Source organism: Falco punctatus (genome assembly GCF_963210335.1).
Source record: "Falco punctatus genome assembly, chromosome: Z".
In the NCBI taxonomy this organism is placed as follows: domain Eukaryota; kingdom Metazoa; phylum Chordata; class Aves; order Falconiformes; family Falconidae; genus Falco; species Falco punctatus.
Window position 1 is genome coordinate 4,232,632 of NC_137586.1, and position 14,202 is coordinate 4,246,833.

Sequence of the window (14,202 nt, forward strand, 5' to 3'; positions counted from 1 at the left end):
AATACGAGATCTGCTTTCTAAATGGGTACTTTTTTTTGTCTTTTATCACAGGGACTTCTTGCCAGGGGGCAGGAGAGACTACACAGTCCAAGTTCAGCTAAGGTACCTTTTTTCATAGTGTTCTCTTAGGACTTCTTAATTGGCTAATGTAACATAAGTCTAGATGTTTGTGGGGACATACGAATGTAGTGACACTTGGAAATGACACTTTCTCTCTTTGGGGATATAGGTTATGCCTAGCAGAGACAAGCTGCCCTCAAGAAGATAATTACCCTAATAGTTTGTGTATTAAAGTAAATGGAAAGCTGTTTCCGTTGCCGGTAAGCTTGTTTGTATGTATTTGTGGCTTCTTTGTGAGTTGTGAGGTGTGTTTTTTTTCCCGTGATGTTAGCCTGCTAAAACAATCAAGCTGTTTATTGTTATCCCTCAAATTTCTGTAGTTGCTAATGTTAGGCATATGGTTTGTACCTTTGCTGTGTGAGATATCCAGTGGCTGTAATAATAGTAATGGCTAGATTAATTGTGTTTTAGCCACCTATAGCAAACCTCATTTGTTGCAGTCAACAAAAATATGTCAAAACCATACCAGTGTCTGCATGGGGAATCTTCCTCACAGGTCTTAGAACTGAATTTGACTTGATCATTTTGGGCTGTTTGGCCTATCTGTATTTCGGATTGGCTTGAGTTCCTTCTTAATGAGGGAATGGTGTCACCTTGTGTACAAATTCTTACACTGCTCTGCTTCTGTCTGGTTGGAACAGAGTTTGTTGTGGGGCTGAGGAACAGACACGTGTTAGTTCCTAGTGTTTGCTGATACTGGAACAGAACAGCGTTGGCACTTACACAGTTTCGTAGTGTCTGATACTGCAAAAGTTAGTACGTAGGCAAGGTGGCCTCAAGGCTTGAATATATACAAAAAGTGAAAAGCTCTCATTATTATTGAAAAGTCTCTGGAATGGGTATCACTGTACAACAGAACAGACAAACTCTTATGTAACCCATTCTGAAATAGTTTTGGAAGCTGTAGAAGACATGAAAAGTAGTAGTACAGCGTTTTTTTTTCAGCAGTGGGTTTAGGAAAATGCTGTGTGGAGAGGGGAGGTGTGAAACTGCCTTTTCAGAACATTTGTCACCTTCTTGAAGTGTCAAATGTGTTGTCCTGTACCCTCCCTTCTGCCATATACAACCATGACCGCCTCTACTCAGTTTAAATTAGACTCTAGCTTTTCTTCCCTCCTGCTTCTTTAACCATTGCATCACTGCTCTTCTGTCTTCAGTGTGTAAGAGGAGTTCTTTCATATGTTTGCTGGTCCATATCTTCTGCAATTGCCAGTTATGTTCTCTGTGATAAACTTGAGGATTTTCTTCTGCGGATTGTATTCCTTTCTTGAAGCAACCTGCCAAAAAGAATTGGGTCTGATGTTATCTTGTGGACATTGATGTTTGCTAATTCTCAGTCTTGCTAGTGTAAGACTAGCATAATCTCTGCTATGCTGTTATGCTATCCATTTTGTGCGTAACATGTCACAGTCGTAGCAAAAATTGTTTGTCATCTTGGACAATGCTTTGCTTTACATTTACATCCTGTAGGTTCTTCCTGCACATCAGGATTCTTTAATCTGTTCAGCAGAAACTTTAGGTGAGAAAGTGAATAAATGATTATTGTCTTGGCAACTTCCTTTCCTCTCTTTCTTCACTATGAGCTGAATGACAAATACAGTCTCAGTCTGAGTCCTCCTGTAAACATTTTTCTGTTGATTTGGTTACTGTCTGCATCCCTCTGGTTCCTTTCTGTTGCGGGAAATGTAAGATAACTTCTTTGCCTGAAAGACGGCTATTGTGCAGCTTGGTAGTGTTGGTATTAGGTAATTAATCAGTGATGCCAGCCTCTATTGCCAGCTTGTACAGTTCTTAAGTGAGTACTGTTCTGTCTTTCCCTGATATAGTGGTTCATGCCTCTGCAGATGTCTGTAAATCATTCTTGGTCATCTCCTGGGCTGCAATCCTTACCAGAAACTTCAGAGAAATGCTGCCAGTGTGCCAGTACTGCTTCAGGTTGTGCCAACTCATGTTAACAGTGTTTTCTTGTATTCTTCTGTGTCCTGCTCTTATAGTGTCGGTTCTGACTTAAAAGGAGTAAATGTAGAGCCTTGCATGCTGATGTATTGGCAAGTAACAAGGATTTTATATATAATGCACCACAGCAGGTGGTTCTTCTGTTGACTTCTCTTGCAGGCAAGACAAAATGCCAAAGTTGAAAAAGGTAATTTGCTTTTCTTCTCAGGGAACCTCCACAGACTGCTGCAGGCCTCTTTCAAAGGACAAAATCAAATATGTCAGGGCAGGTTGGAAATAACCAGATAGAAGACCAATCGTCCTTTCTGGTGATAGACTTTTTCTTTGTGCCTGGAGCAGATTCCACCTGTTTGACTAATACAGTTCTTGCGAGAAGTGTGGAAGACTTAAAGGCCCAAATAACTTTGGCACTTGGTAGCCACTAGAATTGGCAGCCTAACTAAACGGTGCTGGAGCATGCTGGCTGTGTTAGGCCACTGGAGAGGCTCTTCGATTAACTCCTGGAAGGCTAGGAAGGGAGGGTTTAAAGTGTTCTAGGAGTACAAGTTTGAATCGGATCTCAAGGCTATTGCTCTGTGGAAGAAAACATAAAAATCTTGACTGAAAAAAAGCACATGTGCTGCAGTCTGTCTCCAAAAAAGAAAAAAATATTGGAAAATGTCAGATAACTTGAATCCTTGCTCTCTTGAAAACAAAGCAGCTGCATTTTAGGTTGGAGACCAGCAGGGTTATTGTGCCTGGTACAGCATGCGTGAAAATACTCTCCTAAGTATTGCAGGGATGGTGTGTTTGTCCACGTAAGCTCATTATAAAGTCGTAGTAGAGAAAGGCCTACTACAGCAAAGCAAATGGATATATAGTCTATAAATGGCTGCAGCTGTTACGTCTGATTAAAGAAATGGCAAATCACTCATTCTTTTAAATGTGAAATTGTCAGCAGTCCCCATGCATCTGCTGCCTCTGTTCTGTGATAAAGCATATGTGGTAAGGTTCCTGATGGCTACTGGCTCACTCATCTGGGATGAAAACAGTTTTTAGAGAGAGTGCTTCAGTGATTGCTTTCTGCCGCTCTGGCATGGCAGGCCTGCCTCTGGAAGCTCTGAGTCCCTATTCTGTCACTGCAAGCAAGAGTCTTGTCTGAAATTAGTAAAGGGCAGCAGTGGGGCGCAGCTGGGGCTTGGTTGTCAGGTGAAGTGTATGGACTAGTAACAGAGCTGCTTTGGAAACCTAGGAAGTGATATGACAGCCACAGAGTCCTTGGATTAAAGGCAGTGATTGTCCTTGATACACTTGGCTAGTGAGTGGAAGAGGCTATTTATTTCTGTTTTTTATTTTCAGACTTAGTGTCTTTCAAAGTAACTCTTACATTCACAGCCTAGTACTTGGAAAAATTGTGTTTCTCTGGGTAAAATAATACGTGTGTGTATTTTTCCAGCATATAATTTCTGGGAGAGTTTGTCCTGTAGAACACCACTGGCTTGAACTAAATGAAATCTGGCAGTTGGTTCTGTGCAGGACCTGGGGCTGCAATCTTTTACTGGCATCCTTCTTTTGCCAGATGAGTGGACTGCAGGCTGTCTGTGAGCTCAGAACAGAGTTGGAGCTGCTGCTGCAGACTGGCTGGCTTTCATAGTGACAGATGCAGGGTGAGATGAATAAGCTGCAGTCAGGCCGTGTGCTCCTTCCCACAGCACAAGTACTTTCCACTCGCAATGCGCTGGAGGGTGTGTGCTTGCCTGGAAGCGAAAGGAAACCAAGTGGCTCCTGATTCAATTCACAGACGTCATGTAGGAAATAAACTACAGACAAAAGCTGTCCAGGTTATGAAATTCTTCATCAAAGCTAAGCAAACAATATCCAGTTTATTTGGTTTCTGCAGATAACAGCAGAGCCCATTAGCTCTTAAATACAGCTAATATTCTATGCACAGCCCTTTATCAGGGGCCTTGGCAGTGTACAGATGGCAACTTGTTGCTAACGCGTCTGGGTGTAGTTGATGCAGGGCAAAGCAAACACCAAGGAGATGTGGAGTTCTTGGGATGAGATTTATTGTTTCTTAAGTATAATTTCTGGGTGTGAAATACTGCATTAACTCTTCAGGACTTGCCGTGTTTGTCACTAAGGCTGCATTCTTTTGATGTTCCACGCTCTTTCAGTAGGGTGGTGGAAGAAAAGGACAAAGCATCAACATTTACTTCTTACTCTTCCAGCGAACTTACCTGGAGCAAAACTGCATTCTCTTCCACTTTTTCAGCACTCCTGTAAAACCACTTTAAAACAAAAAATGCTTTAAAATTGACTTGTAGCATTAGACTGTCAAAGACTGATATTTCTCAAAGTGTTGGATTTAGTCTCCAGCCTAGAAAGCCTCTAGGCTTTATGTGCTTCCCATAAATCTGTTTAAAACTAACAAGTCTGTTTCAGAAGGTTTTAGAGTGCAGTGGGGAGACTTGGTAATGCTTTTGTTGTCTTTTCTTCCCACAGGGATATGCTCCACCGCCAAAAAATGGAATTGAACAGAAGCGACCTGGGCGCCCCTTGAATATAACATCTCTGGTTAGGTTGTCGTCGGCAGTGCCAAACCAGATTTCCATTTCCTGGGCTTCTGAAATTGGAAAGGTAAACTGCGTGTTCTGTAGGATTGGGGAAGTTGTCTGAATAACCTCATCTAGCATGCCTTCTCCCCTGCTTCTTGGTGTTGCTGGCAAGGTGTATGTACACCAGGAAGCGTTCAGTATCAGGTGACTGAATGTATTATCAGTGCTGGGAAACAGTTTGCTTTAGATGTACAGTAGTTTACAGTAATGTATGTGAGATTTGCATACAGATGGCAAAGACTTTGATGTAGAATTCCTGTTAGAAAGCCTGCTGTTAGGGCTTGCCTGATGTGTGTCAAAAATAACAATAACTTTTTGTGGTGTAAATAGTACAAAGCAGTTCAGATGTGACAAAATAACAAAAGAAAAACCTAATTTCTTCCTTTGTAGCCTGGTGGTGTGAAAAATAAAATTCTGTAGCTGTTTTTTCAAAGGCACGTTTCTCAGTATCTGTTGTAATGGGCCATTGACATTGGTTTTTGAGGTTTTTGTATTTTCTAACAAGGTATTACGAAGTAGTTTTACAAAAGCAATTTTTTATTTCATAGGAAGAACTGATTAATGGAGACTTCCATCTCTGGGTTTTTTGAAAATCTTTTTTTACGTGAAACTTGCCTCTCTGAGTTGATTTATAATTGTACTTGCAAATAAACCAAAACGGGTCTAGGTCAGAAAGCTCTTAGATGGCAGGTTGCTGGGAAGGGTTTACTGGGGAGGTATCAGGCTGCTGGTGTCAACTGTTTCTGGGCTTGATGGATCCCAAACGTGCTTGGTTGGACTATACTTGTGTGTGTGGGGTGTGCTTTCTTACAGATTAAGAGTATTCTGGAGGTGACTTGAGGGAGAAGTGACTCAATGTGGAGAAGGATGGCGAGCTAGGGAAAAAAATATAATTGAAGCCTCTTCATAATGCAGTTCTAAACTTCATGGAAAACTGCCGTGGGGGAAAAGCACACTAGACTTCAGGTGGCAGGAGATAGTGTGGTGACTGGAACATGATACCTGTTGCTTTCTAGTGCCTGCCATCATTCATCAGAGTTGGAAAGGAGTTAGCCTTTAAAATGGCTGCGTAGCTGTTTAGAAATTCCTCTGTGGATTTACCAAGGAAAGAAAGGAGGAGTGAGGATTTTTTCTGAATTCTTCCTGGATTTAAATAGCTGTTGCAGCAGCCCTTTCAGCTGTTGATAAGTCAAGAACTACTTATTCCTCTCCCTGTGACTAGTTGTGTAAATCTTTCTGGATTCAATTATCAAAGTAGCTTACCTCTTCTCCACTTCTCCCCGCTCTGAATCTGTGGACCAGAGACACCACGTTTCAAAGTGATACTCCAGTATAAACTTTTGTACACTAGTTAAGATTATAAAAAGGAATTGGAGAGAAGGCTAATGTTCAGAAAATAAATGAAGGGCAGTGTTGATAGCCAGGTTGTTGGTGTTTGGTTTTTTCTCCTAGAACAGAGGTGGAGAGAAAGATCTAAGCTGTTGCTTCCCAGTCATAAAGCACAAGAATCTTGAAACGACAGCAGTATTGTGTGTGGTCTTGGCCTCTCCCGCTGACCCCTGCTTTCTTCCGCCCCTGTGTCTGCCAAAACGTATTCTCAGGGAAGCAGATGAGTTGGAGGTTGTCCTAGCACTCCCCTTTGCCCTTGAGAGGTAAAGTGAGTTCTTTGGTTTAATGTTGGTGCTCTGCTCTGAGTACCAGACCTCATGTAGCAGCCGTCTCTACTCGCCTGCTAAATGAGACCCTTGGGGACAGTGTGGTAGGGGCTTGTTGGCCTCTGGCTGACTGACAGCGGAGTGCTTTTGAGCAAAGGAGGCATTAACCCCACAGAGGTGGTCAGGCTTGAGCCTACAGAATTATTTCTGGAATAAACTGCAACGTTGGTCAGTCTTTAAGGAAAAAAAACCAGCCATTTTTCTTGGTGGTCTCCCATGTGTTTAGATCACTTTATTTGCTTATCTAGGTAAGAGCTGGTTTTACTATAGGTGGTAAAGGAGGAGCAGGTCAGTAGGTGTTCTTGTTTAAAATTCTTATGCAGCGCCCAGATGGTATAGGAGCCATAGGAAGGTGGGTGGCAGCAGGTGGAAATAAGAGATTGCAGCTGAAAGCATTAATATTCTGCAGTAGTGGGGCTTGCAGAATTTTCTTTTCATTAGTGACCTTGAAGAGAGAGGGAATACTGAACAAAAGAAGCTGGCAAGTGGTGAGAATTAGGGAAGAGTCGTAAAAGCTAGGAAATGTGGCCAGCCTCAGAGGAGTGGATATGGTGTAATGAGGCCTGGCTGAAAAGTGCAGAGCAAGCTAAAGAAAAAGTACAAAGGAATTGGTGCAGTGCCCTGCCATTTGAAGGTGTTTTGTTTGCACCTGAAAGGCCGTTCCTCTCTCTTTTGTCGTTGAGCTCCCTGCTAACAGATTGACACTGAAAAGGGGAAGGATTCGGGAGACAAATGTGCAGAGTCCTTAACGACTGCACACGTATGAGAAGGTGTGTCACCAGTCTAACTCATCTTGCCAACAAAAGAGCCTGGATTGTCTCCAGGTTGTGGAGTTATTCTTCATAGTTAAGTCACAACTGGAGTAGGACAACTGGACCTCACTGACAGGAGAATTCTGGCAGTGTTGGGCTCTTCCACAATGATGAAGTCATCTGTCAATGTGTCTCATAACTATAAGCAAAAAAGTCACCATGTTTTTGTTTTTACTGTATGCTGCTACTGGTGTAAATAGCAATCTGTTGTCATAGTGGAAGTACTGTATGAAACCGGTATTTAATTTCTAACCACTCTTTTTGTAGAATTACTCCATGTCTGTGTATCTCGTTCGTCAGCTTACTTCAGCAATGCTCTTGCAGAGATTAAAAATGAAAGGTATCAGAAACCCCGATCATTCCAGAGCACTGAGTAAGTCAAATTAATTTGCCCATCTGTACTTTTGGAGGGTGGTTGGTGGCTCTTTTAAAACAGAACTGGTAATACTTGGGGGATTTGCAGCATTATGACAACAAAGTCCATGCCCAGAGTATCAGAGGCTCCCTTTGCTGTGCTGAGGCATCATGCACTTCTTCACTGAAGGGTCCCTGCACTGGTAGGGAGCACACGATGAGATCCCATCTGGAATGTTCTTATGGGAATGCCGTGAGCACTCCTTACTGTGGTGTGCTGTGAGGTGCAGGTAGATGTCCTAAATTCTCTTCACTTGCATGTGATGCTGATTGTACCTCACTCACTGATTTTTATTTTTTTTTTTTTTTTATAATTATCTCTTTGCATGTCAGGTTGTTTGGTGTGCTAACCATCACAGCTGTTGGTGCACCTGCTGCACATCAAACAATCTTGTGATGCACTGTGTTTGCTTGTTGCTTATAAATAGTTTTGTTTTGTTTGATATTGCTATGAACTAGTTTCTTAGATGCTTAGTTTTTTTAGATAGCTGGAAATAAAGTACATGTACTGGAAAATCAAGATTATAATTTAAAATAATGATGTCCATGTATAATTTCTTAATTTATTTTAATAGTTAAAGAAAAACTAACTGCAGATCCTGACAGTGAGATTGCCACAACCAGTCTGCGGGTATCTCTGATGTGTCCTGTAAGTATGGCTGGAAATTACCGTACACAGATTTGTACTTAAGTGCAGAGTTGGGCTACTTTTAAAAGGCCCCAGTTCAGAAACTTCACTGGTTTTTGTTATATATTGATTCATTAACAGAAAATAGTTGGGCGGAGGGTGCACATCTACAAGCACCTGGTTGTAGCAGCCTTCAGCTGACAGTGGTTTAAAGCTGTGAATGTCTCTGTTGTAATGCAGTCAGAATCAAGTTACTGCTCGTGCATGTAGTGAGGCCTTTAGAAGGAGTAATCCTATATATTGAGGCGCTGAGGCTAATTAAGCAGGGTGACAGAATAATTAAAGGATACAATGATAAATAAAACTTGATCTCCTTGTCTGGGTGGGATTGTTTACACTGCCAGCTACCGTAACAAATTAAAAAAACTGATCACAGTGTAACAAGGTAATGTTGCCTTGGGGTTTCTCTTCCCAGGTAGAAACTGGCTTTTTGTCTGTGACTGGTGTGTTAAGCTCAGTGTCGAAATGGGTATTATGTGTATCTGAGTCCAACGTGGCTGGAGCTCACAAACCCCCTTGAAATATTTGCCTAAAAGAAAATGACAAAAGCCCATACTTCAGCGGGTATTTTAATAAAAAGAAACCCCTAGAAATGTTGCTGCAGGTCTGTTAGAAATGCTTCTGACTGTTTTTTAGCTCAGGCTTTGAGGATGGTTTTATTATTCCTGCAAGTGCACTGTGCGTGCTGTGACCTTAGCGCCAAGCACCTCTGTAGTGAGAAGAGGCAGTTGCTTCACTGACTGCCTCTGATTTCATTGTTAGCCGATTCAGGCCGACTTCATGGTCTTCTGTTCTGACACTCCTTACATGCATCTCCTGCAGCTGGGAAAAATGAGACTGACAATCCCATGCCGGGCTGTTACTTGCACACACCTGCAATGTTTTGATGCTGCTCTTTATCTTCAAATGAATGAAAAGAAGCCTACCTGGATCTGCCCTGTCTGTGACAAAAAGGCAGCTTACGAGAGCCTAATATTAGACGGGTAAGAGACTGGGTTTGCGGATTACACTATTACTTACAATTATTCATGATGTACTTGATAGCTACTTTGTGACTTGAGCTTTAGCCATTTCATACTATTTGTCAAAATATTTTAGACTGGGAGGAACTGTTATTAGACCTTGTTAGTTTCTATTCCCATGTAATAAATTCATATCGTTCATCTCCTAACCGCACTGACAAACTCTTGAGCCTCAGTATATTTCCTCTGGAGAAATCCAAATGTGACATCTAAGGATAGATGAAACGCCTTTCACGTGTTCGTGTCTCTAAAGATATTAACTTCAAAATTTAACTCATGAACAAGTGTCAGACTTGATTCAGAAGCAGGAACCATCATCCTTTGTATGGAAATCCATGAATTGCAGTAATGTTGGAGTGGAATATGGGTAGGCTGGGATACTCGGGTTTAGATATCTGCGAAGGCTGCAGTTACAGGCTTTCAGGTAAGATGAACTAGGGAAAAGAGTATGTACAGTGGGTTGAAGGTGATCATAAGTAGCTTTTCAACAGTGTCTCCTTTTTACTTTGAATAAAAAAAATTCACTTGGAATCAAAAATGAAACCACTCAACTTTTTATTTTTCAGGCTCTTTATGGAAATCCTTAATGAATGTTCAGATGTGGATGAGATCAAATTCCAAGAAGATGGATCCTGGTGCCCTATGAGGCCAAAGAAAGAAGCTGTGAAAGTCTCAAGTCCACAATGCACCAAAATAGAAAGTATGTACATCTGGGTACCGCTTGCAAACCAACAAAAAGGCTCAGAGACTTAGCTGTAGCTTGGATTATGTGTGTGGATGTAGATGTTTTTGTGGAGGGCTTAATGTTTCTAACCTTCTTGTCATTTAAACTAAAAAGGAAGGGTGGTTGTACCTCTAAATATGTGTGGTTTTGGGCTTAGTCTTTGCTCTTTATAATAGCAGTTAAGAAAACAAAAGCTTGCTCTTGTTTTAAGCCCTTAAACTACTAGGCAAAGATTAAAGCTTGTGCTTTAAGACTTGTAACATGATACACAATACTAATAAAACAGTTCCTGGGCCACCACATTCTCTGCAGTGGCCAGGAAGAGGAGCTAAACCAGGATATAACTGCTGATGCCAACAGCCTCTTAAAACCCATGATGTCTTTTATTTTCTTGTTTAGGTTCTAGTGTTGTTAGCAAACCGTGTTCTGTGACGGTAGCCAATGAGGTAAACAAGAAGAAAGTTGACGTTATTGACTTGACAATAGAAAGCTCTTCTGATGAAGAGGAAGATCCTCCCGCCAAAAGGAAGTGCATATTTATGTCTGAAACACAAGGGAGCCCAACCAAAGGGTTTGTCAATTTTAAAGTTAGTTGTTGTTCTGTAATGTCTCAGATAAACTGATGTGTAGAGGAACTGGAGTTTGTGTGTGGAGCTGGATCCACACTTCCAGAGGGGAATTGCTAGGCCTCTCCTTGCAGAAGGTTGTATTCATACAGTAACTTTGTATAGGCAAAACACTATTAAATAGTTTTACATCTCACAAAAGACTTGCGCTGACTGTTGCTGCGTTTGCAGGGATCTTTCTCCATAGAAAAGGAAGCTGATTAAGCTAATGGACAGGACTCTCCTGAGAAAGCAGATTATGCCAAGTGGAGGAGCTTTATGTGTTCTTGCTGCGTTGGTGTCATCTGAAAGGCTTTTCTCTCGCTGTTACACCCTTTACCTAACCTGCTCTGGTGCCCAGGAAACTAGACTGTGCTACATGTTTCATCCATCTTGTTGGGCCTGGAGGGGAGGTGCTTTGCTGTTTTGAATCAGGATGGGCTTTTCCTCCATCTCTCTGTTGAACTCTGGAATGTCTGGGACAGTGTTGTGGGCCATGGTTATCAGTCAGTCCTGCACCTTGGTTAGCGCAACCAAACAGCTTCCCAAGTCCTCGGTCAGCTGCTCCGTCTTTGTAGTCGTGCCTGACTCCAGCAGCAGGCTTAACCAGCTTTGTTACTGTTGTGCCGCCTTCTGTCTGTCCCAATCTGTGCAACTCTGCTGCAGTTACTGTTTGTGGCTTCCGTAACATTCTTGCTCTTGGCCCATAGGGCGCAGGAGGCACGCAGGGAGAGGGGGGTGCTGGTTAGGCTCACCAGCAGTCACTGCTCCACAAAGGTGATCCCAAGCGTCAGCTTGTAGCGATGGCTTATTAGTGTTGCTGCATGCATGAGGTGTGTGTCTTGTGTCTCTCAGTGCAGCAGCTTACGTCTTGTACTAAAATAATAGCAGTAAAAACACGCTCCTTCTGTTTTGCAAGCTCTTGAAGTAATGAGTGGGTGTACTGTGTCTAGTCCACAGGACTGTGAGGTCTTTGAGCAAATCGTTGGTCACCATCAACAGCTTCTGAGCAGTGATACTGAAACGTTGCTCTCTGTGAGGATTGTGGAGGAGTCCTGCAAGAGACTCTTCTTATTTCCATAAGGAAAAAATAGCTACAAACACATCTTAATGAAGTTTCAGAAGGCACCAAGGCTTCCTTCTGTGCTCCTGTGTTTGTCTGATATGGCCTCCTGCAACCATAATTGTAGAAGAACTGAGTTTTCTTGTCTTGTCTGTGGCCAATGTCTCTCCTTGCTGTTTGGGTATGGAAATGGCATGTTTTCATTCTTCAAAGTTAGGCTTTCGGGGAGTAGCTTATCTCACGCAAACAGCCTTGCCTTAACGCTAGTTTTGGTAAAACTGGGGCTGTCTTCCTGTAGGCAGAAGCAACGTAGGCTGGAGTGTAAGAGGTGCTTGAGTAGGGACGTCTGAAATCGGAAGCAGCATAAATGCCAGCAGTGCAGCGGTCTGGGGAGGAAGCTGTGAGTGGGTAACACTGGTGGGCTGGAGGGAGCCATGCGGAGCAGCTGGGACTCTGGGTGTTTCCACCCAGTTTGGGAATTTACGAAATATTTTATGACGTGGCTGGTGCCTAAACGCCTGCGGTGTCAGGTCGTTAACAGTGCCGTGAAGTAATCGAGCAGGAGGGGGGGCGGTCCAGGAGGGTTTTAGCTGCTTGCACGCTCCTGGAGAGCTGAACTTAGCTTGGGCTCAGGCTGTGAGTAAAGATGGGTTTGATATTTAACTGCCACGTGTGTAAACTGTGCTCCAGGGGCTGAATAATGGTCAGTCGTGCCCTTGGCGTGACAGGTCGGCACTGAGGAAGGGCTCCGTGGAGAGGCTGCACTGAGTGCTGCTCTCCTGGCTCTGGCTGCCTGCACGTCCCTCCCACGGTGCTCCACAGACACAGGCAGCCGTTTGTCTCAGAGTGGTAGACTTACAGCTCTGGCCCGGCACCCTGTTTTAATGCCAGCTTGCTCTTATGTCACAGCTGCTGTTGAGAGCCAAGATATGGTCATATTATTATGAAGACTGTTATGAAAGACGAAACTAGAGTGGAATACTGTGTAGTGAGTAGCCGCACCATAGCTGTGTTGTAACATGGTGACCTTGTGAGTGAGAGTGCACAGCGGTGCATAATTTCTCTTCCGTAACTAACAGCCAGGTTGTTTGTAATTTCCCATGCTGTTTAAAACAGGGTTCTCATGTATCAGCCGTCTACTGTCAGAGTGCCCAGTGTGACAACGGTCGATGCTGCTGCTATTCCTCCTTCATTAACGGACTACCCGGTACCGTTCCATCATCCACCGATATCCAGTATTTCATCGGACTTGCCAGGTAGGTGGTGGCTATATTTAATGTCTGTTCTGACAGCCTTATTAATTTGTGGGGTGGGTAAAAAAGAAAAAAGTAATAGGAGAATTGGTCAACATTTTTCCTTAATGGAACAAGACTATATGCGGTATTGTACTGATGTGCTGTCTAGACGAGCCCAGTACAGGCTGTCTTTCCACTTTCGGATTGCACTTTGCAACAGTGATGGGAAAAACATTGCTTCTGGGGTACAAATTGGTGCTTTGGAATGGCAGCCAGAAACCCTTCTTGCTATATTCAGTTAGACTTTGTGTAAACGTCCGGTTGTTACGTGTTGTAGATGCGAGGGAAGAGTGGCTGCTTTATTTAAGTGTTATAGATGCGTGATGGCACACTCATCCCGATGCTAGATGTAGAGATGTTCTGCTAGCTGATTCTAGTGGTGCTCTGTCTAGACTGTATGAAAAGGTTAAGGTGAGCTACAATATGTAAGCTGACCTCTATTGACTTTCTTTACCTAGACATACCCTAAATGCCTATGATGTATTCTTCAACACTGCTGCTAAATATCAGACAAAAGGTGGGGATACTGATTGTTTTCTATCCTGGCTCCTTGAAAAGAACACTGTATAGAGGGACTCTGGGTTTCTCTTTGCCGGCTGTAACGAACCCAGAGCCCAGGAAATGGTGACTTGTGGTGACAGGTGTCACGTTGGCCTCCTGTACTTCCCTTTCCCCCCTCCATTGCCTGTCTCCATTTCTCCCCTGCAACATCTCTGGGTTTTTTCCTCTTCTTTCAGCACCAGTTTGGCAATGGGATGGATATCGTTCCCCTTGTTTCTCTGTCCATTTTGGTCCCCTTACTGCTCCCTCCCTCCACTTCTCCCTTGTTAAGGAATCTGTTGTCTTCCCAAATTGGATAGGAGGCTGAGCTGAGGGAATGGAATTCTAGAACTGCTGTCCATCTCTGTCAACCAAAGTTCTAGAACATGCAAGAACAAAAGCAGCTGTCAATTCTGTAAAAGCAGCTGAGCTTAAATCTCCTTCAAAATTTTTCTCTAACGGAGAAGAGGAGGAGAGAAGCCACTGGCCAGAACAGGTCTGGAGGTGAGGGGAGAGGGAGGGAGTAAGCTTACCATTTCTTTCTGTTGACATAGCAAACACAAGGCCAATATTTAGAAACAAAATGAAAAAGGCTGTAATTTCTCATTGGTTTTGTAATTTTAAACACCTTGCCCTAAATGCTTACACGCT

General features: G+C 43.0%; 1 protein-coding gene across 21 annotated transcripts in view; it reads left to right on the forward strand.

The window, feature by feature from the left end:
- Window positions 1-14,202, forward strand: part of PIAS2 (protein inhibitor of activated STAT 2) — a 33,422-nt gene that overhangs the window by 14,846 nt on the left and 4,374 nt on the right. For 8 of the 21 annotated variants that reach the window (XR_013924788.1, XR_013924789.1, XM_080371564.1 and 5 more), the window contains exons 4-12: window positions 52-102; window positions 230-320; window positions 4,561-4,695; window positions 7,468-7,573; window positions 8,190-8,263; window positions 9,125-9,285; window positions 9,891-10,024; window positions 10,448-10,635; window positions 12,833-12,972. Coding sequence is in view for 19 of the 21 variants with exons in the window: in XM_080371564.1 (XP_080227690.1) it covers window positions 52-102; window positions 230-320; window positions 4,561-4,695; window positions 7,468-7,573; window positions 8,190-8,263; window positions 9,125-9,285; window positions 9,891-10,024; window positions 10,448-10,635; window positions 12,833-12,972 (1,080 nt within the window). In the remaining 2 variants the exon portion in view is untranslated. Of the gene's footprint in view, window positions 1-51; window positions 103-229; window positions 321-4,560; window positions 4,696-7,467; window positions 7,574-8,189; window positions 8,264-9,124; window positions 9,286-9,890; window positions 10,029-10,447; window positions 10,636-12,832; window positions 12,973-13,469; window positions 13,529-14,202 lie in introns of all 21 variants that reach the window. The other 13 variants (XM_080371562.1, XM_080371566.1, XM_080371565.1 and 10 more) reach the window with 4 other exon arrangements.